This window comes from Actinia tenebrosa, unplaced genomic scaffold, assembly GCF_029948245.1.
Source record: "Actinia tenebrosa isolate PJP-AT-01 unplaced genomic scaffold, QUT_ActTen_1.0 PGA_scaffold13__45_contigs__length_12533684, whole genome shotgun sequence".
Lineage (NCBI taxonomy): Eukaryota > Metazoa > Cnidaria > Anthozoa > Actiniaria > Actiniidae > Actinia > Actinia tenebrosa.
In genome coordinates this window covers 8025623-8047329 of record NW_028292573.1, presented here as the reverse complement: position 1 = coordinate 8047329, position 21707 = coordinate 8025623, and the positions used below count along the sequence as shown (strand labels likewise).

The 21707-nt window shown below is 36.8% G+C and overlaps 2 protein-coding genes and 3 long non-coding RNA genes across 6 annotated transcripts; 3 read left to right on the top strand and 2 right to left on the bottom strand.

Moving 5' to 3' along the window:
• Window positions 1–258: 258 nt before the first annotated feature.
• Window positions 259–5499, top strand: LOC116300347 (stearoyl-CoA desaturase 5-like). The gene is made up of 3 exons (XM_031709207.2): window positions 259–489; window positions 2239–2786; window positions 3537–5499. The coding sequence occupies exons 2-3, from the start codon at window positions 2248–2250 to the stop codon at window positions 3967–3969; spliced, it is 972 nt and encodes a 323-aa protein (XP_031565067.2). The 5' UTR covers window positions 259–489; window positions 2239–2247; the 3' UTR covers window positions 3970–5499.
• Window positions 5500–6636: 1137 nt separating this feature from the next.
• LOC148911748 (uncharacterized) lies at window positions 6637–7542 on the bottom strand. The gene is made up of 2 exons (XR_016119535.1): window positions 7405–7542; window positions 6637–6823 (listed from the first exon to the last, which is right to left on the bottom strand). It is a non-coding gene; the product is annotated as an uncharacterized LOC148911748 (long non-coding RNA).
• Window positions 7543–8663: 1121 nt separating this feature from the next.
• Window positions 8664–12241, bottom strand: LOC148911747 (uncharacterized). Of its 2 annotated transcripts, none has more exons than XR_016119533.1 (3): window positions 11848–12241; window positions 10515–10726; window positions 8664–10173 (listed from the first exon to the last, which is right to left on the bottom strand). It is a non-coding gene; the product is annotated as an uncharacterized LOC148911747 (long non-coding RNA). The 2 variants fall into 2 exon arrangements; XR_016119534.1 differs by having other exon boundaries at window positions 10593–10726.
• Window positions 9663–13645, top strand: LOC116300348 (stearoyl-CoA desaturase 5-like). The gene is made up of 2 exons (XM_031709208.2): window positions 9663–10201; window positions 12353–13645. Exons 1-2 carry the CDS (start codon window positions 9663–9665, stop codon window positions 12783–12785), a joined length of 972 nt encoding a protein of 323 aa, XP_031565068.2. The 3' UTR covers window positions 12786–13645.
• Window positions 13646–15109: 1464 nt separating this feature from the next.
• On the top strand, window positions 15110–20935 carry LOC148911746 (uncharacterized). Its single transcript, XR_016119608.1, has 4 exons — window positions 15110–15184; window positions 18244–18437; window positions 19535–19729; window positions 20800–20935. It is a non-coding gene; the product is annotated as an uncharacterized LOC148911746 (long non-coding RNA).
• The last annotated feature ends 772 nt before the right edge of the window (window positions 20936–21707 follow it).

Genomic DNA, 21707 nt, shown 5'->3' with positions numbered 1-21707 from the left:
TTGTGACGTTTCAGTTTTTAGGGGTTTTCATTGAGGATTCTGATTGGTTTAAGTGTAAAACCATATCCAACTGCATCATGATCTTAACCAATCATATACATGGATGAATCAACTCATAAGCGTGACTTTTACTCAAACTATAGAGAAAATCAATCCTCTACAAAGTAAATCTCAAAATAATCCTTTTTTTTTAATTTATAAATTAAATCTTATTTCTTAGATATTAATTTAGATATTAAAACTTAAACCTAGATTGAAAACTAGTTGACTTTAGACTATATTTACCCAGAGTTTTGAAAAAAACGTTGCGACGAAGAATCTAAATTCTCCTAACCATGCTCACTGACCTACGGACTAGGTTCAAAGTACTACTTTCGGTAACCTTGAATGTTCGAAGCAACTAAGCTATAAAAAATATCAATTAACAAATTTCATCATTTAAAAGGTGGGACTGACTTTGATCGCAGAAAGGAGCTTTTACTGCAAAAGGTAAGAAGATATTATTAATTATTATTATTATTATTTATTATATTATCTTTACTCTTTAAGTATGTACTTATTCTAATTTTAATTTATTATTATTATTACTATTTCAAAAAACGTTGTTATCGCCTAAAGGGGATGAGATGAAAGTGATAGAATATAAAAAGATATAACTAGCTAAAAACTAGTGTGAGATGAAAAGGTAAATTATACACCGTGAAAAGATGAAAAAACTTACTGACGTTTCGGACGCTAGTCCTTCGTCGGAGTAAAAGATAGAATATAGGTCATTGCAAGATCCAAGAATAGCTGGAATGACTTGTGTTTCTGCTTCTTATTCTCGTCAAGAACATGGACCTTAGTGTTGAGACTGATTCAATGTGGTTTGTAGTTGACGAAACCGTTTCTGTCTCGGAATGACCTATCGCCTTTGGCGATGACAATGTCTTTTGAAATAGGTGTTTGTGTAAGAACCTCCTTTTTGTGGAGGGAGGAAAACCGGAAAACGTGGAGAAAATCCCTCAAAGCACAGGAGAGAACCAACAAACAACTCTTCTCACAAGACACCGAGCCCAGCGGGCCTCGAACTCAGATCGCATCGATGTTTTGCGAGCGCTCTCACCGCTACGCCACCAGTCCTTCCCAAATTTTTTAAGGAACATATTGACAATATTGTATTATTCTTTTGTAAAAATCAGTGTCACAAATGAATTTAAAAAGTTCAAAAGGTAATTCGATACTTTCTACTTCTGATACAATTCGTTGGAACATACACCTATTTCAAAAAACGTTGTCGGTTGGATATCTGAAATCTTAGACTGATTGGAACTGTGGGGAACTGAGTAGTTTTCTCGTTAAAAAAGACAATCCGCCAGCGCAGGTCATCGGTCAAAGTATTACCTTTCCGCAAACTACTAATTAAAACCACAAAACAATAGACTGTTTTCTCAAGGTTGCGTGCGCATCCAACTTGACAGGCCACAAAACTGAAAAACGCAAATTCAATAAGATTGAGAAGCCAGCTTAATGTCTGTCACACAACGTTTGCCTCCCCACGTGGGAAACGTTGAGCGACTCACACTAAGAACCAGCAAAGGCTTGATCCCTTTGTTTCTAATACGGCGCTGGTTGGAAAGCTGTGAAAAAAATGTCAAAATGACATTGAAGTACCTGTTCATGGGCCTACTTCACCAAATATTAGGCCAATTTCCTCGTTACATCGTAATAAATTGCGTGACTTTTTGCTGTAGTAAAATATTAAGAGGAAATGTTTTTCAATAATGAGCAATAATGGCAAAAAGCGCCAAAAACTAGACTTTCGTATGAGTTTTGATCCCAATTTTCGTTTTGGGTTAACACTCAAAATCTTTTTTAAACAGTTAGAAACTGACTGATGTACTATGATAAAATGCTTGTTTGAAGTGATATTTCCAATTGTACAAAGATGTTTTGTTGCATTTGTGTTAGGAATGTTGCTTTTGATAGAAAATATATGAGAAATAATGCAAATGAAATCCTAAACCTAACTTTCGAATAAAATTTTTGCTTTGGGTTAACACTTTGATTCGACTTTCATCGGTCACCTCCACTTCCAACAAGTTAAACTTTTTGAATAACAAGATTTTAGCCTTGTACAACAGCCTTTCTTCAAGAAAATAGTTTCTTTGGCGCTCACAGCATGACCTGTCCCGACGCCGGTTGTTGTTGGATTATACCCCTAACATATGGCCTTACTTATTTCATATTTCATTGCAGGTTCAAATCATGGCACCTTGTGATTCCAAAGAAACCACTCAACAAGAGAACCAGGCTTCCACTCCTGGCAAAAATGACCAACAGCCAGAGAAAAAGCCATTCAAACGACAGATTTTCTGGACTAACGTCGCATTCATGATTTCCCTGCACTCGATGGCACTCTATGGCATTGTTCTCTTTCCAAGACTTAAAATCCTGACGATGTTGTGGGTGATTATGTGTCATACTATGGGCATTTTAGGCATCACTATGGGAGCTCATAGACTATGGTCTCATCGTTCCTACAAGGCTAAGTGGCCACTTAGATTGATTCTCGTGATATTTACTAGTATTGCTGCACAGAATGACATCTTTCAGTGGTGCCGAGATCACCGTGTCCATCACAAATGCTCTGAGACTGACGGCGACCCGCACAATGCTAAAAGAGGGTTGTTTTTTTCACATATTGGCTGGCTGCTTCAACGAAAGCATCCTGATGTCATCACCAAAGGAAAACGAATTGATTTGAGTGATCTATATGCTGATGAAATGGTCATGTTTCAAAGAAGGTATCAATCAAATCCATAGCGAAGGGCTTCAGTTACTAAGATATTTAATTGTTACCCAAGGTTGAGGAGAACCTCGTATCTCTGTGCATTGTCTTTATTAAAGGTTCAATTCCTGCACTTCACTTGATATCACTTACAGCCATTCTCAATCACACGCGCCCTCTAGCGACTGCTTTTGTCGCGACGAAGTAGATTTTGGTGGACGTCAATCAAAGCGTTTCCATGACATTCTATAGGCACATGCCTTTATAGCTATGTGTTTTCCGACAATGCTATGGAAACGCCTTGTGATTGACGTCCACACCTGATTCGTTGGGACAGAAACAATCGCTAGAGGGCGCGTGTGATTGAGAATGGCTGTGAACAAATTTTCCTGGATCTCTCTCTTGAGACAAGGGCTTTTTGAGGGTTCTCTGTTTTTCCTTTTTCTATAGAAACCCAAATAAATCACTAAAGGCGCGATTACACAGAGCAACTTTCTTTGCAACCTGTCTCGCTACAGCTTTGCGAAACAGGTTGCAAGAGTGTTTACACAAGGTACAACGGAGACGCAGTCTTTGCCAAAAGTAGAAACGAATTATACTTTTTGCAACGACAGCTGCAACTTGTCTCGTAACATTTTTTCAAATTGCACTGTTACAATGCTCCATTCAATTTCTGTAGCAACGTCGTTGCAGGATAAGTTACAGAGTACAAATTTCTTCCTGTATTCGCGCCTTAAATATATCGATGCTATTTTTTTTTTTGCAGACATTACAGATTGATATCCCTGATGGCATGTGTGATAATCCCTACAATTGTACCCTACCTTTGGAGGGAGAGTCTATGGCTGTCCTACTTCACTGCTTTTGCTTTAAGATACGTCTTCACTCTCAACGTCACGTTTTGCGTCAATAGCTTTGCTCATATGTTTGGTAACAAACCCTATGATGTCAACATCAATCCTTCCGAAAACATGTTGGTAAGCACATTAACTAACGGTGAAGGTTTCCACAACTATCATCACACATTCCCACAGGATTACGCAACCAGTGAGTTTGGTACAAAAGGAAATTTTACCACACGAGTGATCAATTTTTGTGCTCGAATTGGCTGGGTGTACGACATGAAGGTCACACCAAGAGAGGTCATAGTAAAGAGAATGATGAGGACTGGAGAGCTAAGGCACACTAAATCAGACTGACCAGAACAATAACTTCTGTTCTTAGGTAAAAAAACTGAGTAAAATGTAAATAGTTTTGCTCGTCCAAATTATAGCGAAAAATCTTCATTGATTCTAGTAACTTTTTTGTAATTTTTTTCCCATTTCAAAATGTGTGTCATTCCCAAGAGTATCATTTCTTGTGTGGCTGATATATATTCATATATCTTATGAATTTAAAAAGTCTCGAACCATGAACACTTTTTTGACATTTTTTCATAACGATCCAATCACAGCTCTCTATAGAAACAAAGGAATCAAGCATTTTTAGCGCCATCCAATCACAACAAGCGGGCGAAAAATCTTTAGATATTTAATTTTTTGCTCACTCCGTGTGAACTAATGAACAGCTAAACGTGGTAGTATGCAAAACTGTGGCACAAAGTGCAAACTTTCAATAAAATACAGGGGGGGATAAAAATATCGTTCATTGACGAAGTAGTTGTTATAAAATCAAGCTTTAACGGCAACAACAACACAAGGGACTCTAGCTGGAATCGAACGAAAAAATGTTGGAGCCTCCGTAAGAATCTGGCTTCTGAAGTGATCATTTGAATGGCTCTAGTGTCTACACAGTAAAGTTGACATGTTGCAGATATTGTTGTAAACATGTATTTTGCAATTTCTTCATAAAATTGATTTTCTTCATCGTGTTTTCTACAATGAGAAGGGGTCGAGCCTCACCAATCTATCGTAAGAGACAAATGTTTACAGCTATTTAAAAAAAGGTTGAATACTGAATACTGCATTCCAAGACCAAAGGTCATTTGAAATAGAAAGTAAATATAAAGCAATTAGGGACAGGTCAAAAATTAAAGGGGGGGAGGGCTGGTGCAAATGGGGGTGAGGATCATTATTTTTCATGCAGGCTTAAAGGGAGGGCGAGAAAGAATTTTGCAAGTCTTAAGGGAAGCCAAACTTTTTTATGTATAACAATTAGGTCAAAAGAAATGTAAAAAAATGAATTATGACGCAGAAGAGTTTGATAGTAGAATGACAACTACTGTGACAAGAAGAAGGGAAGACGTGCAACTCGTCTACTGCTATGTTAAAAACAAGGTCAGCCTAGGTTATGGGGGAGGGGAGGACCAGAAAAAATTGTGCAAGTATTTAGGGGAGGGCCCAATTTGTTTTATATATAAGGAAAGAGAGGGCCGCTAAAAATATTGTATCTATACTTTTGTATAAAATGACTTTTAAACATTACCTATAGGTTCATTTATTCTATTCATTCATTCTATTCATTCATTCTCAGGATTGATCTGAGGATTGATCATTAGATGTAACAAATAAAATAAAAAGTAAGAATGATTTAATAAATTTTCCTCTTCTACCTGTAGTATATTCATGTTGCTAGGTAGCTATGGCTGAATTATATTTTTTGGAAATTCTATAAAAAAGTATGTATTTTTGGAAACGTTTGCAATAAAAAGGTTTAAAATGTTGAGCCTGAGAATTCATGATGAAAAGCTTCCTGTATCCTAGTTTAAATTATAATAGAATTTATGTGTTATTCTCAAAACATCCTCCAATAAATCAAATAGTTAATTTTTGAAGTTAGTAGTAAAATAATAATAATAATGACAACTAATTTATTCGCATTATTGGGTCGTTGGTTTGTTGGTTGGTTCGTCTGATTGATCGTAGGTTGGTTGGTTCGTCTGATTGATCGATGATTGGTTGATTGGTTCTTCTGACTGATCGCTGATTGGTTGGTTGGTTCTTCTGACTGATCGTTCATTGGTTTGTTCTTCTGATTGATCGTTGATTTGGTTGATTGGTTCTTCTGATTGATCGTTGATTGGTTGGTTCGTCTGATTGATCGTTGATTGGTTAGTTGGCTCGTCTTCGGTTAGTCTACCCCCAACTTGTAACTGTTGTCTAACATTTTTCAAATGGCGCTGTTACAATGCTCCATGCAACTTCTGCCGCAATGTCGTTGCGAGACAAGTTGCGGAAAATCGCCTTTTGGGAGGGCGGGTCCAGGAATTAAATCAGTTCGGACCGTGGTGACAGATGGTGTATTATCACCGCAAACCAACCATACAGATAGAGAACACTCCTCTACTGAAATGCTTGTATAGGAGGCGCTTCGATCCATAGAAAATGTGGTGCATTGTGGTCTGGCTTGGGTACAAGTAGTTTTTCTCGTCATACCTTATATGGTGTTTGTACCCAAGTTATCCCACAATGCAATGCATCCATTTTCTCATAGAAAAGATTGCTATATATACACGAAATCTCTCACTGGATGTTTTGTGGTGCATTGTGGTCCAGTTTGGGTACGAATATCTTTAGTTTTTATCCTACCTTATATGGTTGTTAGTACCTAAGTTATACCATAAAGCATCATGTTTATCGTAGAAGCAGGGCATATAGAAATCAATCATGTTGCTAGGCGTTCTTAAACTAGTGTATAAGGATGTCTACTGATTTGTTCTATAAACTCTTTTTGCTGTTAAATAAAATATGTCCTCTCGGGTTGAACAATTTTAGTTGAATGGACTAATCGTTGCATGTGGCGCGTCACACATCGACTTTTCACGTGCTCAACATCCTATCGCCAAAAATCGTCAAATCATCACATAGTATTTATTCATTAGTATACGACGTCGTAAATTATTTCAAAGGCCAAGTAAAAACAATCCATTGACTTTAGCTTTTGACTCTTTATTTTTTAATCGCTCATGAAGGAATTTTTCAAAAACATTTTTTCTTCTAGTAGTCTATTCTTTTCTTCATCCTTTTTTGTTTTCGTTTCCTTTATCTCTCTTTCTTTTCACAGACGATATTATTCGATTTGACAGCTTACAAAATGGCCTTTCTTACCAACGGTCTGGAACCAAAAAAACATAAATAATTAATAAGAATCTTTTTAAAAAAACGAATTTCAAAGACACGTGAAGCTCACGGAAAATTTAAGAATAATAAATATGAGTGATGAAAATCCTATATTTAGAATTTATACGACATACGTACAATGTTTTTCTTCACTCATAGGCAGAAAAAAAATCGGAAAACAAAACGTGATGCATGTAAATATCGACTTTGACAGTTAAAGTTTTTTGTACATGTGACGTTTCAGTTTTTGGGGGTTTTCATTGAGGATTCTGATTGGTTTAAGTGTCACACCATATCCTATACCGCATCATGATCTTAACAAATCATATACAGTAGATGAATCAACTCATAAGCGTGACTTTTACTCTAACTATAGAGAAATTCAATCCTCTACAAAGTAAATCTCAAATTAATCTTTTTTTTATTTCTACAATTTAAATCTTATTTCTTACATATTAATTTAGATATCAAAACTTGGAAAGTTAGATTAAAAACTAGTTGACTTTAGACTATGTTTATCGAGAGTTTTGAAAAAACGTTTCGACGATGGATCTAAATTCTCCTAACCATACTTACTACAGACTGCTCTTATAGTACGACTTCCGGTAACCTTGAATGCTCGAAGCAACTGAAGTATAAAAAATATGGATTAAGAAGACTCTTCATTTTGAAGCTGGGAGTGACTTCGATCGCCTTTGTTTAACGTCTTTTTTCACTCAAAAGAAGTTCTTCGTGGTCTCCAGAAGGGTTTAGGAGCATTTACTGCAAAAGGTAAGAAGATAGTTCGCTATTTACGAATTAATTATGACTACATTTCATACGCATTCGCTTGTCTTCAAAATATTTGTACAAAACCCGGGAATCTATTATATAATTTCTTTTGCCAAAGATTGCTTCTCATAGATCTTTAAAGTTTAATAAACGATTAAAGGAATTTAAGTGCAAAGATTTCCTTCCACTCCTCCAAAAATTAGGCCAATTTTCTTGTTACGACGTTTTAATAACACGTCGTAGTAAAATGGTTAACCGAAGTTAAAAATGCAAATTTAGATCTATATCTTTGAAAATATTCCAATTTTTAATAGATTGAAAAAATATATTAGTTACCGTGTCGTTGACTAATGTGCAAATCGTAATTTTACGATATAATTTGATGTGTAAAGCTTATTACGACTCCCAAATATGCCTTCCATAGCCATTCACTAAAAACAATTTATTGGTTCTAAAGGTTAAAAAAAAGGTTAATTTCGTATTTCAGAGATAAAATTTGAGAGAACAGTGGTTAGTTTTTCATTCAAAAGCTTAAAATATTGAATAAACAAACAGCTTTTTCCCCATCATAGCTAGTATTATTAATATATTGTCTGAAAGAAAAAAGGTTTCAGCTGATATTGATGGTGTTATTGAACGAAGACATTATGATAGTACCCTCGCTGTTGGCAATAGCATTAAAGCAGTCTGTCATTTGTCACAAGTTCATAGCTCTCCAGCTGAGCAGTGAATTTTTCCAGCCAACTGCAGTGCATTTAGCTGTGTTTTGCCGCTGGTTCTCATTCCCAGGCTACTGTAACCCAACTTTAGCATATTCTTTTTTTTTTTGTGGACTAAAGTATATAAAGTGGAACCCCGCTCTAAGGACACCCACTTAATAAGGACATCTCGTTATTATAAAGGACAGGTTTCAAAGTCCCAACGAAATCTCCATTCATTTTCTGTTAAATTAACCCGCTTTATAAGGACACCCGTTAATAAGTACAAAGGACACATTTCTAGGACCTGAATGACAGTTTCCATACATAATCAACCCCGCATTAAGGACACTTGAAATTTGAAGACGTCTTTACTGTATTTGTTTATTGATATAATGAGCATATATTACAGATTATATTGTCAGTTTTTGCATATCAACGGACCACACACTGATCATTGCAGTATAGTTTCCTATTACAGCATAATGAAATAGACAGTGCTCAATTTTAGCAGGATTTTAAGCGATGTTCAATTAGTTTGGTTCAATCCCAGTATTTTGAACTCTGTTCAAAAAAAAACACAGATTTCTTTAAATGAAATTATACAGCATAGTACAGTATAGTACAGAAATGATGTCGTGCTTGTACAGTATTGTGCTTTTTGTTCCAGTTTAGACTGTTATATCGACCATTGTAGTTCAAGTTTACAGTACAGTGTTGTTTTTCTGAAACCTCGGTTAATAGGGACACCCTGTTAATAAGCACAGTTTTGTCCGTCCCAAGGGTGTCCTTATTAACAGGATTCCACTGTATTACGAAATAACTGTTATAAAATGATTTCTGATTGGTTGAGAGTGTGTGCTTTATGAGAGCACACACAGCAAGCACGTGCATTTTTAGTTGTGTCATTTCTCATGTCTATACTGAATATTACAGTTAGTGTAAATTTGTATTTTATAAAGGAAATAAAAAACTTGCTTGCTGTGCTGTGTGGAGTCATAAAGCTCTTGGGGATTGGCAGAACACTTGAGAAGTTTCCAGAAGCACTCTGCTACATGTCGTGCTTCTTCAAACACTTCCTTGTGTTCTGCCAATCCCCACCTGCTTTAAAACTAGTACAGGCTGCATTTCCATTTCTTCAACATACCTGCCTACAAGAAGCAGAAATATGGAAAGAAAGAATAAAAACAGTTTTTTCAAGCTCCAAAAATGCTTAGGGGTGGTCTTTTTGTCCACTCATGCTTTGTGCACCACGTTCACTGCTCAGCTGGCTTGTGTCTTTATTTGAAGGCCTATTCACTTGGTAGAATCTACCACTGTAACATATGGCCTTACTTATTTCATATTTCATTGCAGGTTCAAATCATGGCACCTTGTGACTCCAAACAAACCACTCAACAAGAGAACCATGCTACCACTCCTGGCAAAAATGACCAACAGCCAGAGAAAAAGCCATTCAAACGACAGATTGTCTGGATTAACGTGGTATTCATGATTCTCCTCCACTTGATGGCACTCTATGGCATTGTTCTCTTTCCAAGACTTAAAATCCTGACGATGTTGTGGGTGATCCTGTGTCATCATTTTGGCGGCTTAGGCATCACTATGGGAGCTCATAGACTATGGTCTCATCGTTCCTACAAGGCCAAGTGGCCCCTAAGATTGATTCTCATGGTATCTAATAGTATGGCTGCACAAAATGACATCTTTGAGTGGTCCCGAGATCATCGTGTCCATCACAAGTACTCTGAGACTGACGGCGACCCACACAATGCCAAAAGGGGTTTGTTTTTTTCACATGTTGGCTGGCTGCTTCAACGAAAGCATCCTGATGTCATCACCAAAGGAAAAGGAATTGATTTGAGTGATCTGTATGCTGATGAAATAGTCATGTTTCAAAGAAGGTATTAATTAACTTATAATGAAGGGCTTCAGTTACTAAGATATTTAATTTTTAGCCTTTCCAAGGTTGAGGAGAAAGCTGGGTAAAGTCTGTAATACAGTGCAAATGTGGGGCTTTCTAAGGGGACAAAATAGTCACTATCCCCCCCCCTGAATGGGGTACTCATGCCTGTTTAATGTCAACATATGTGCTGCTGAGCCCTTTGAACCTTGACCTTGTTCCAGAGTAAAATTGCTGAAATTCATACCCAGTTTCAGAGTAAGATCACTGAAAGGGAAAGAGGTGGCTACATTTTGAGGGGAGTATTAGCTCACTTGCATTAAGTTATCCTTGAAAAATAGACTTTTATCCTTGAAAAGTACTTAAATTTTCCTTGCCAAGGTTGTACCAACCATATGAGTGCTAGCCCTCTGTGGTCTTCAAAGGCTCAATTCCTGCACTTATAGCAGTACGACTTGAACAAAACTTGTTGGTTCTCTTCCTTGAGAAAAGTTTTTTTCCAGCTTCTCTGGATTTTTTCCCTTCTCTATAAAAACCCAACAAACTAAATATATCAATAACGATAAAAGGGTAAATTTTACACCATGAAAAGATAAAAAAGCACTGTCGTTTCGGACGCTAGTCCTTCGCTAGAGTAAAAGAGTTCTCAATGTTTTCATTGGTTTCTTTGTCTTGTTCATAGATGTATAGTATAAACTCTTCTTTCTACCACCTCTCTCTCTTTTACTGCGATGAAGGACTAGCGTCCGAAGTGTTTTTTCATTTTTTCACAGTGTAAATGTAACCGGCGGCAAGGCGCTCAGCTATGAATCAGATTGCAAGTGGTTTTGACAAAAGAATTTATTGAAAAATTCACACAACTTTACAATACACGGAAAAAAAACGGGAACGAGATTACAGGATATCTCTAATGAAAACAAGAAAAATATTTACAATGAGATAAAATAAATTTGTAGCTTATCTAAATAGCTAAAAGTTATGAATAAAATACAGTTTTGCTAGATATAACTAGAAACGGAAATACGTAAATTACGTCACAGGTAATTTGAATATTGCATACTGATTAGCAGTGTTTACAATACGCGAGTGAAAATTACTAGGTTGCAAAGTTTAATGTACAAGTCGGTAAACCGTTTAAAATGAACTAAACCAATGGAAAAAGCAATAGGAAAAATTGACTAGAGGCTAACTATGGCTTTAGGTAAGTATTTTAACCTTTGTTTATGACAAACTAAGAATTACACGGTTTACTGAACACGCGGTCGCGACAATGACCTTGAGTGTAGAGTTTAAGTAGCGAACAAATTAAAGGTTGGAAAGAAAAGGTCTTTTATCCCGCAGTTAAGGCTATTTATCGTAGTAAAAAGGTTAAACAAGCGAGTAAGGCGGTAGCGATCCTATAGTAAACGTTTTAAAGAGTTTAAAAGACAAGATACACTCAGCGTGATTACTAAATTACTACTGCGTGAATAACTTTGTACTAAATTACGCGCTAATGCGACTAGAATTACTACAACATGAAACGAATGCTTAACAAATATGTAGAAAATCTAAGCTATAAAATATAATGACTAGTTAACGATATGAACATAGATTTGTCCTAAATCTATCCTAGGTAAAAGTGTAAAAGGCTGCAAAGATTCATACCTTTACATCGAAGAGAATTCCTAGTCTTGATATGTGAAAATATCCGTAGACAACGCAACGTCTTCAAGAACTTTTACTACACTGATTTAAGCTTAGTTTGGGCCTATTTTTATGGAAAAACCTGCATTCTTAAGACCTTACACATCCTACGCAATGTTGCACGCCCTAGGCGCAAACAGGATGTCCCAAACACGAACTTACGTAAACAAGCGCCAAACCTAGGCATGACTCACTGTAATGTAATTACGTACGGAAATTATTTCTTGCTTACGCATTTTCCACGCAAACAGTTAACTAAAGAATTACATTCCTATGTGTACACGAGGCATTCCTAATTAAAAATATAGATTTATGACTAAATAATTACTGTCCAAAATAGTGTCTTTTGACTCTGTCACATAAAATTTACTCTTTTATCATTACTATTCCATTAGAAACGCTGATGCAGCTCACACAACATTTTAGCTAGTTATCTCTTCTAAATATATCAATGCTTTTTTTGCAGACATTACAAATTGATATCCCTGATAGCATGTGTGGTAATCCCTACAATTGTACCCTACCTTTGGGGGGAGAGTCTGTGGCTGTCCTACTTCACTGCTTTTGCTTTAAGATACGTCTTCACTCTCAATGTCACGTGGTGCGTCAACAGCCTTGCTCATATGTTTGGCAACAAACCCTATGACGTCAACATCAATCCTTCTGAAAACATGTTGGTAAGCGCATTAGCTGGTGGTGAAGGTTTCCATAACTATCATCACACATTCCCACAGGATTACGCAACTAGTGAGTTTGGTACAAAAGTAAATTTTACAACACGAGTGATCAATTTTTGTGCTCGAATTGGCTGGGTGTACGATATGAAGGTCACTCCAAGAGAAATCATATTGAAGAGAATGATGAGGACTGGAGAGCTAAGGCACACTAAATCAGACTGACTTGAACAATAACGTACTGCTGCCTAATTGAGGTGAAAAAAATAAGTAAAATTAAAATATTTTGCTTGTCTAAATTATAGCGAAAAATCTTCATTTAATCCTTGTAGCTTTGGTGCAATGTTTTCCCATTTATCTTTGTCATTCCCAAGAGTAATTTTTAATTTCTTGAGTGGCTCATATATCTTATGAATTTAAAAAAGTCTGTTTTAAAGTTGACATATATTTCAAATATTGTTATGAACATAAATTTGGCAATTTTTTTTCATAACATTGATTTTGCTCATTCCGTTTTCTACAATTGCCAAAAGCATGATCATCAGCAGTCTGTTGAAAAAAAATAGTATAAATATAAGCTAAAGGTTTACACCATTGTATTTAACTTATACGTTTGTATAAAATGTTTGTATAGGAAATCTTACAATCTCAAGTACAATTCGAAATTTATAGTTACCACGAGTGAAGAAACATAATCTATAGGACTGACTGCGTGGTGTGAAAATATTGTTTGCATTCTCAAAAGGAGGGAGTAAATGTAAGAAAAGGGAAACTAAGTAAAACCATTTAATTTATTGTTCTCTTCTCAATACCTGAAGCTCAATTCCATGTGACTTGGAAATTCTATAAAAAAGCATATATTTTCAGAAAACTTTGCAACAAAAAGGTTCAAAATGTTTAAGAAAAATAAAGATTTAAAGATGGAATTTCCTGTACTCTAGTTTACAGTGTATGTTAAAATTAAGTGTTGAATTGTAAAGTTGTAGGTTGTATGTGTCATTCTCGAAATGACCTCCACTTTGTCTATTGTTACATTTTATAGTTAATAATGATAAAAAATAATAATAAAGAACAATTTATTTGCATCATAGTGTTAAATAGAATATGGGATGAACCCTGTTGTGAGAATATCTATAGATCTATAAAATATATAGATTTTATTAGAATTTATAAGTTGATTTTTTGGCAGAGAACTCAGTAGAACACATTGAAGACCACCCATGCTTTGTTTGCTTAATTTTTGTCTGTCTTGTTGGTTGGTTGATTGGTTGATTGGCGAGTAGGTTGGTTGGTTGGTGGGTGGGTGGGTTGATTGGGGGGTAGGTTGGTTGGGGGGTGGGTGGGTGGGTTGGTTGGTTGTTTGGTTGGCGGGTAGGTTGGGGTGGGTGGGGTTGATTGGAGGGTAGGTTGGTTGGGGGGTGGGTGGGTGGGTTGGTTGGTTGTTTGGTTGGCGGGTAGGTTGGTTGGTTGGCGGGTGGGTTGGTGGGTTAGTGGGTGGGTGGGTGGGTGGGTGGGTAGGTAGGTAGGTTGGTTGGTTGATTGGCAGAAAGTTGGTTGGTGGGTGGATTGATGGGTATGTAGGTCAGTTGGTTATTTGGTCAATGGGTCGGTTGAGAAGGTGGGTGGGATGAGTTGGATGGGTGGGTGGGTAGGTTGGTTGGTGTTGTTGGCTCATCTGGTTGGTTCGTCTGATTTATCATTCGTTGCTCCATTAGTGTCCATTAAATAGTCATCTACCTGGAGGGTTTTAATTTTCAAGGGTTTTAAGTGCGTGTTTTGATAGTTACTACCCTAAAAATGCGCAGGACATGAAATCAAAAGAGAAAGATTAAAGAATCGAAAATGCACCTGTTTAATGAAGTCTCGTGTGTCACACTTGCTCCGTCAAACGCGGGCGCGTGCTGTGCGCAGTTATAAAGCACGCAGGGGGTTAGTGTTAGGAGAAGCACGACGCGTAACGCAGTACTTCTCGACACTTCTCGAGTGTTCTGCCAATCCCCAAATGCTTCATAAGCAAACAAGTTTTTTATTTCTTTTATAAGATACAAATTATGATAACCGTTCTTTTATATAGGAATGACGCAACTAAAGGTGCGCAGGTGTGCTGTGTGCTCTCATTAAGCACCCGCTCCCAACCAATCAGAAAGCGAGATTCAAAGCAGTTATTTTATAATAACGAATATAAAACGCGCGCGCATGTCTCTTTACGGTGTATAATTTACCTTTTCATCATTAATGTCTCTGTACTGTGATATAAACGCGCTGTGAGCTGTAGCGCACGAGAGAAGCAAGTTTAGGAACGACGAGGCGTTGCTTTCATAAAAATGTTTTGAACAATAAGTGTGTCCCTGCCCTCATAAACACGGTAGGTAACCAATCAGCGCTCGCGTTATATCTAAAATATTTAATAAATATAACCGTTCAAAGTAAGTCCTTTTGCTTAAATTTAAAAAAAATTTCTGACGATTGTTTCTTTTGCGGCATTTAAATGGTATATTAGCGCAAGGTATTATGGGTATCAATACAGATATCCCATCAGCCCTTTCGGTGCTACATCAAAAACATGGCGGACTTTGAGGACAAGATGAAGTTGTTAAAAGAGAAGAAAACACGCTATTTAAAAGGTAAAAAACGTTCAGAACCTATGAAGAACCCTTTAATGATTTAAGTTAAATTCGTTTACTTCTCTATAGGCGTTTTTCCTGATATTTGTCGTGTTTTCGTTGACTTAGCGAGTGTTTGTTTGACCACGTGAAATTACTCGGATGCCGTGGTCGAAAAAACTTGTTCAAACATACATTTTGTCTTCGTAGGATGGTTTTCTTAGCTATGAACAGGTTTAAAGATGTTTATTGTTACGTTTTCGAATGTCTTTACTCAATTTTTCTGTCAAAGAATTTCATACTATTTTTTCTTCAGACCAAAACGCATATTTACCAACCCCTCCCTGGAGAGCAAAACAAAGACAAAAACAAAAACAAAAAAAAAAAAAACAACAACAACAATTAGATAATGGGTTGAATTATCTAATGTTTTTGGGAGTGTTCTGTTACCATTTTTTTCTTTTGAAGAATTAATGCACCAGTCAAAGTAAACCCCAACCCTAATTCCTCCACACCCACCCTCTGGGGCAACTAAATTTTGCTGGGCAATATATTATTTTAGTAAAAATATGCAGGTGATTATAGAAAAGCTAGAGCGCTGATTGGTCAAGAATTCTCACACTATCACACGATAATGGCCTTGAGCGAAAATCCAAAATGGCGGCCAGCCGCTTTGCTGCTCTTATCGGAAAATAATGCCTTTTATATTCTTTTTTTTCTTTTTTTGAAAGAATCACCTGTGTATTATACTAAAACAATTATTTGCCTCAGACTCAGTGATTATTGGGGAATATTTACCTCACCACTCAAAGACTCACGTCTCGGTAAATATTTCCCGATAATCATTTCGCCTTTGGTGAATAATTGTTGAATAACTAGTTGTTTTATAAGAAAGTAAAATGCTGTGACAATGGCTACCATCTTGGAATTTACAAAACGAATCCCCACCTAATGCCCCACATTCCTTAGGCAGGGACAACAAAATGTGTTAATCCACCACGTGTTAATCCCCCAAAATGCTAGTCGGCAAATGAGATATCAAACTTCAAGTGTCACACTTCAATATATTGCCCTATTTCACTACAACGTCACATCAAAACAATCTATTGTTTAAACGAAAAGGATCATGGTCATCGGACGGGGTCAAATCGAAAATTGTCCTAAAACCCATATCAATCCATGAAGAGAAGTAGAATAGCCAGCAAATGCTCAGAATATTTTTTAGTACATCTTAACACATATTATATCTGAAAACCAGGCCATTTTAGATTAAACTGTTTTGCTAGGAGCAAATTTTGTTGAATTTTCTATTGGATTGGTGATTCTATCCCCCACATAAACAAGCAGTGACGTCATAGTGAAATAGGGCAATTGGCATTGAGTGTCATGTTAAATAATAATAACAATAATAATTTTATTTATATAGTGCATTTAAAGAAACATTAACCTTTAGTATGGCATCTTGTTAGGCTGTGTTCATAATGTATGGGGGGGAGGTGAAAATTTGAAATGTTCAGAATAATTCTTAACACCCCTTTTAAAAGTCATGCAAAAAAATACATTCCCCCTTAGCAAGGCTTGTAGCCTCTTCCAAAAATTGTGCATCCCCCATTTGTCTGATAAAAATTTGCCCATCCCCCCTTTCTTCCTACCAAAATTTTCCTGATCCCCCCTCAATTTCACCTGCCCCCTCTGCCATACATTATGAACACAGCCTTATAGAGGTCTTGGCATTAGGCGGCATGTTAAAGATACATTAACCTATAGTATGGTCTCATGTAATGGGGGGTGTCAGCATCAAGTGTCATGTTAAAGATACATTAACCTTTAGTATAGGCTCTTGTAATGGGGATGTCATCATCAATTGACATGTTAAAGATACATTAACCTTTAGTATGGGCTCATGTAATGGGGGTGTCGGCATCAAGTGTCATGTTAAAGATACATTAACCTATAGTATGGGCTCATGTAATGGGGTGTCAGCATCGAGTGTCATGTTAAAGATACATTAACCTATAGTATGGGCTCATGTAATGGGGGTGTTGGCATCAAGTGTCATGTTAAAGATACATTAACCTTTAGTATGGGCTCATGTAATGGAGGTGTCAGCATCAAGTGGTGTGTTAAAGATTCATTCACCTTTTTTATGGGTTGTCATTTACTGCTTTGGTCAGTGTCTCACAACTGTGTGTCATTTCAATACAAGTTTTGATGATGAAAAACCATAATAAAATTGACTTGAGGAATGACTGCAGCAAACTATTATAAGCATGTTTGAATGTGGAATAAAGAAATAGAGCAAGATTTTTTTTCAAATCATTCATAAGTATTCAAAGTGAGTTGTGAATCAAGGGTAAAATGAATATCTTCTTGTCATTTTATTCCTAGAGTTTGTGGCAGTCGCTCTAATGCATTTTTAAGTTTGGTTGTTTTTGTGCCATAAATTATTTGATTGATTGGTCATATTATAATGATTAAGATTAGGATTTGCACCCAGTCATAATGGAAGCTTATTTTGGTTTTAAATTACATTGCATAGGTGTTTTCAGCTTTTGAAAGCTGGGTATATTTTGCTGTTCTCTTGGTACTCTCATTCCATGCTCAATAAAAGGGTCAGGGCTAAGGTTAAAATTTAATCAAGTTAAACACAAACCTGTTTTTTTTTCCAAATTATTTTTTGTGTTTTATAATAACAATTAATATTAATATTAGGCTAAATATTTTATATTAGATTTTATGAGGGGGGAGGCGTCAGAGAAAAAAAAAAACAGAGTAACTTTGTATGGAATAACATTGGAATTTCTGGGTGTAGGGGGGTCTTTTGAGAAATTCCTCCGTGGATATGGATTGGCAAGCAAATGGGGCACATGCAAACAGCTATTCCTCCAGCTCCCCCCCCTCCCCCTCTAAAGAATGAATGATCCCAAAGAGGTTCTATTGGGGGAATAAAAAGAAATTTGAAATTCTGTCCACTGATTCTTTATTTTTAAAGACAATCCCTCTTACAAAATGCTTATTTTAACTGTGCTAATAATGCTAATTAACATTAATTATGTTGTAACCTCCATTTTTTCTCCTAGGTCCAGATTTCTCTTGGGGGCTTGAATGGACTGACACTATTTGTACAGTGTGACACTACTGCAACTGCAGTCTCTTAGACCAGTCAGACAATCAAAATGTGGTATGAAAACAATGCATCCTAACTACAGTATGGTTGCTGGAACTGGAGCCAAGAACCTATGATTCCTCAGTATGGTGTTGCAGTATACATCAGGCAAGTAAATATTATAGTTGTTCAGCCCAGAGAATATATAACCTAAGTTTTAGGCCCATGCAAGGGAAGGGGAGAGGGGAGGAGATCACTGGGAAGAAAGGGGACCGGACTGATATTTGGAACTTGTGTTGAGTTTACATATTCTGGACGCACTTCTGATTGGACAAAGACCAACAGGGATTTACCAGAAGTATAATTACAACTCCAGCACTTTCTCTCTATACAAGATTCTTTTACAGACGTGTTTACTGTATTACCAGGTTAACTGTGGTAACACAGGTCATAGAATACCTTTTTAACTTGTGGATATGTGAAGCATAGAAAAAAGTTATTGCGAGGGGTCTGAATATACAAATGTGTCACTCACTCACATTCTCCACTTTCACATCCCCATAATGCCTTGCGTCTTTGGGGGGTAACCAATCAAAAAACTGTCCCAAATTGAAAGGTTTCTTAATTGAATTTATACTATACCTGCTTTTATCTGTACAATACTGATTATCAGTTTATTCCAAGTTATTTTTGCGTGTACAGATCATGAAGAGTTTTGGTCTTACAGAAAATGTATTGACTTAAGAAAAAAATTGTAAAATTTAACTCAAATGCCTTCAAGCTTCTATCATTTTCTGTGTTTTACTTCTTCATTTTATTTTTGGATACCAAACAAGGTATTGTCAGCATTGTATGATCAGCCTTCAGCAAAATAAGTAGGTTTTTAACCTCTGGTTACCCCCCAGAGACGCAAAGTATTATGGGGATGTGAAAGTAGAGAATACAATAAATTGTCCAATACCAAACAGAGCGATGGTACTTAATCCATGAAATAGAAACAAAATAGTTATTAACTAATGATCAATCTATATATGAATACACAGGAGACATCAAATACACAAGAAACATGTTAGTCATTTGTTCATCAATACTATGACTATCACATATAGATTGATTCACTCGAGTGATATGGACTAAATAGGCACTAAATTGCGACCATTGATTCTTTAATTTTCAAGACAGCCCCTCTTACAAAATGGTTATTTCAACTGTGCAAATAATGCTAATTAACATTAATTATGTTGTAACCTCCATGTTTTCCCCAGATCCAGATTTCTCTTGGGTGCTTGAAATGACTGACACTATTTGTACAGTGTGACACTACTGCAACTGCAGTCACTTAGACAGAGTGAACCAATCAAAATGTGGTATGAAAACAATGCATCCTAGCTACAGTATGGTTGCTGGTACTGGAGCCAAGAACCTATGATTCCTCAGTATGGTGTTGCAGTACACATCAGGCAAGTAAATATTATAGTTGTTCAGCCCGGAGAATATATAACCTAAGTTTTAGGCCCATGCAAGGGAAGGGGAGAGGGGAGGAGATCAGAGGGAAGAAAGGGGACCGGACTGATATTTGGAGCTCGTGTTTAGTTTCCATATTCTGGACGCCCTTCTGATTGGACAAAGACCAACAGGGATTTACCAGAAGTATAGTTACAAATATACCACTTTCTCTCTATACGAGATTCTTTTACAGACATGTTTACTGTATTACCAGGTTACCTGTGGTAACACCGGTCATAGAATACCTTTTTAACTCGTGGATATGTGAAGCGTAGAAACAAGTTATTGCGAGAGGTCTGAATATGCAAAAGTGTCACTCACTCACTCACTAAGATGTTAGCGCATCGATAATTAAACAGTTAAGAATCTTCGTAAGTCATCTGCTTACGAAGGTTACATGAAACATATTATGGGACTTCATACATTTATGTGTTGTCTAGCACTGATCTGAGCATGCTCACACTAGCACACTGACCTTCACACAATCTCCTACCCAGAGCCTGCGTTTCTTCTGGCTTGCGGCGAATAACAAGGGCTCTGGCATAATCCATTTTTTGATGCATGCGCAGTTTTTGGAAGTTAAAATTTGATCATTGAAAATCATGCTTTCAAACAGCGTTCTATGTTTATTTCCAATCCGAAAAAAGAATTGGAAATCGGGAACATATTTTTTTATTTTTAGCAAGTCTTTTAACATGAGCGCTCTTATACCGGCAGTCCAAGAAATCCTGGTCTCAAAGAATGGATTATGCCAGAGCCCTCGTTCTTCGCCGCAGGCCAGAAGAAAAGCAAGCTCTGGGTACGAGATTGACCTTCACATTATTCATATAGAATGAATCAAGGAAAGATTGAACTTTAATTGGGAGGGTGAGGTGGGGATAAACCTCAATAGGGCGAGGTGGGGATAAACCTCAATAGGGCGAGGTGGGCATAAACCTCAATAGGGCGAGGTGGGGATAAACCTCAATTGGGGGAGGGGTACTTGTATTGGTTACTTATTGATTCTTTTGTATATTGTTTTCAGGAAAAGACAAGTGATGGACTTAGCATATTTTGGTGAGGTCGCAGTATTTGATAGTTAGCATTTTTTCATACCTAGTGTTTTTGACTTAGAAATTTTTAATGTTGGGTTTGAAAAATAAAGTTTTACTTTGGACTCAGCCTGTTTCCTATGTTTTTAATTAATTCCATCTTTACCCTCTCCACACCCTTTTTGACAAATACCACCCTACGTTCCCTCATCATCAATACCTCCTTGAGGTCTTGCCAGCACCACTACCTCCTTGAGGTCTCGCCAGCACAGATTGTTGCTACCCCCCGCTGACCAGGACCACAGCAGTAAAATTACTGTCCCAACAACAGCCATCTTATGAAACCATACCAGCTAACTCCTCTAATGGTGAACACTGCTGATAAGAAAATCAGACTCTGAACTCCCTACAGACCCATGAGAGTACCTCGATTGCAAGCCAGCCTTTGTTCTGTGAAGACAAGTGCAAGTATGAGAATTACCAAATAACCACACCCCACTCCCCATAGGTTTTACTGCACAACAGTGATGTTATTTAATATGAAAAGCTAACCTGGACCCTGTACCCTTCAATGAGTGGTTCATGTTACCCTAGAGGACTAAGGTCTATAATGTGTTCAATAAAGTATTAATATATTCAGGGTCTGCTGAGGGACTGGGTCTATAATGTATTCAATCAAGTATTAATATATTCAGGGTCTGCTAAGGGACTGGGTATATAATGTATTCAATCAAGTATTAATATATTCAGGGTCTGCTAAGGGACTGGGTCTATAATGTATTCAATCAAGTACTAATATATTCAGGGTCTGCTGAGGGACTGGGTCTATAATGTATTCAATTAAGTATCAATATATTCAGGGTCTGCTGAGGGACTGGGTCTATAATGTATTCAATCAAGT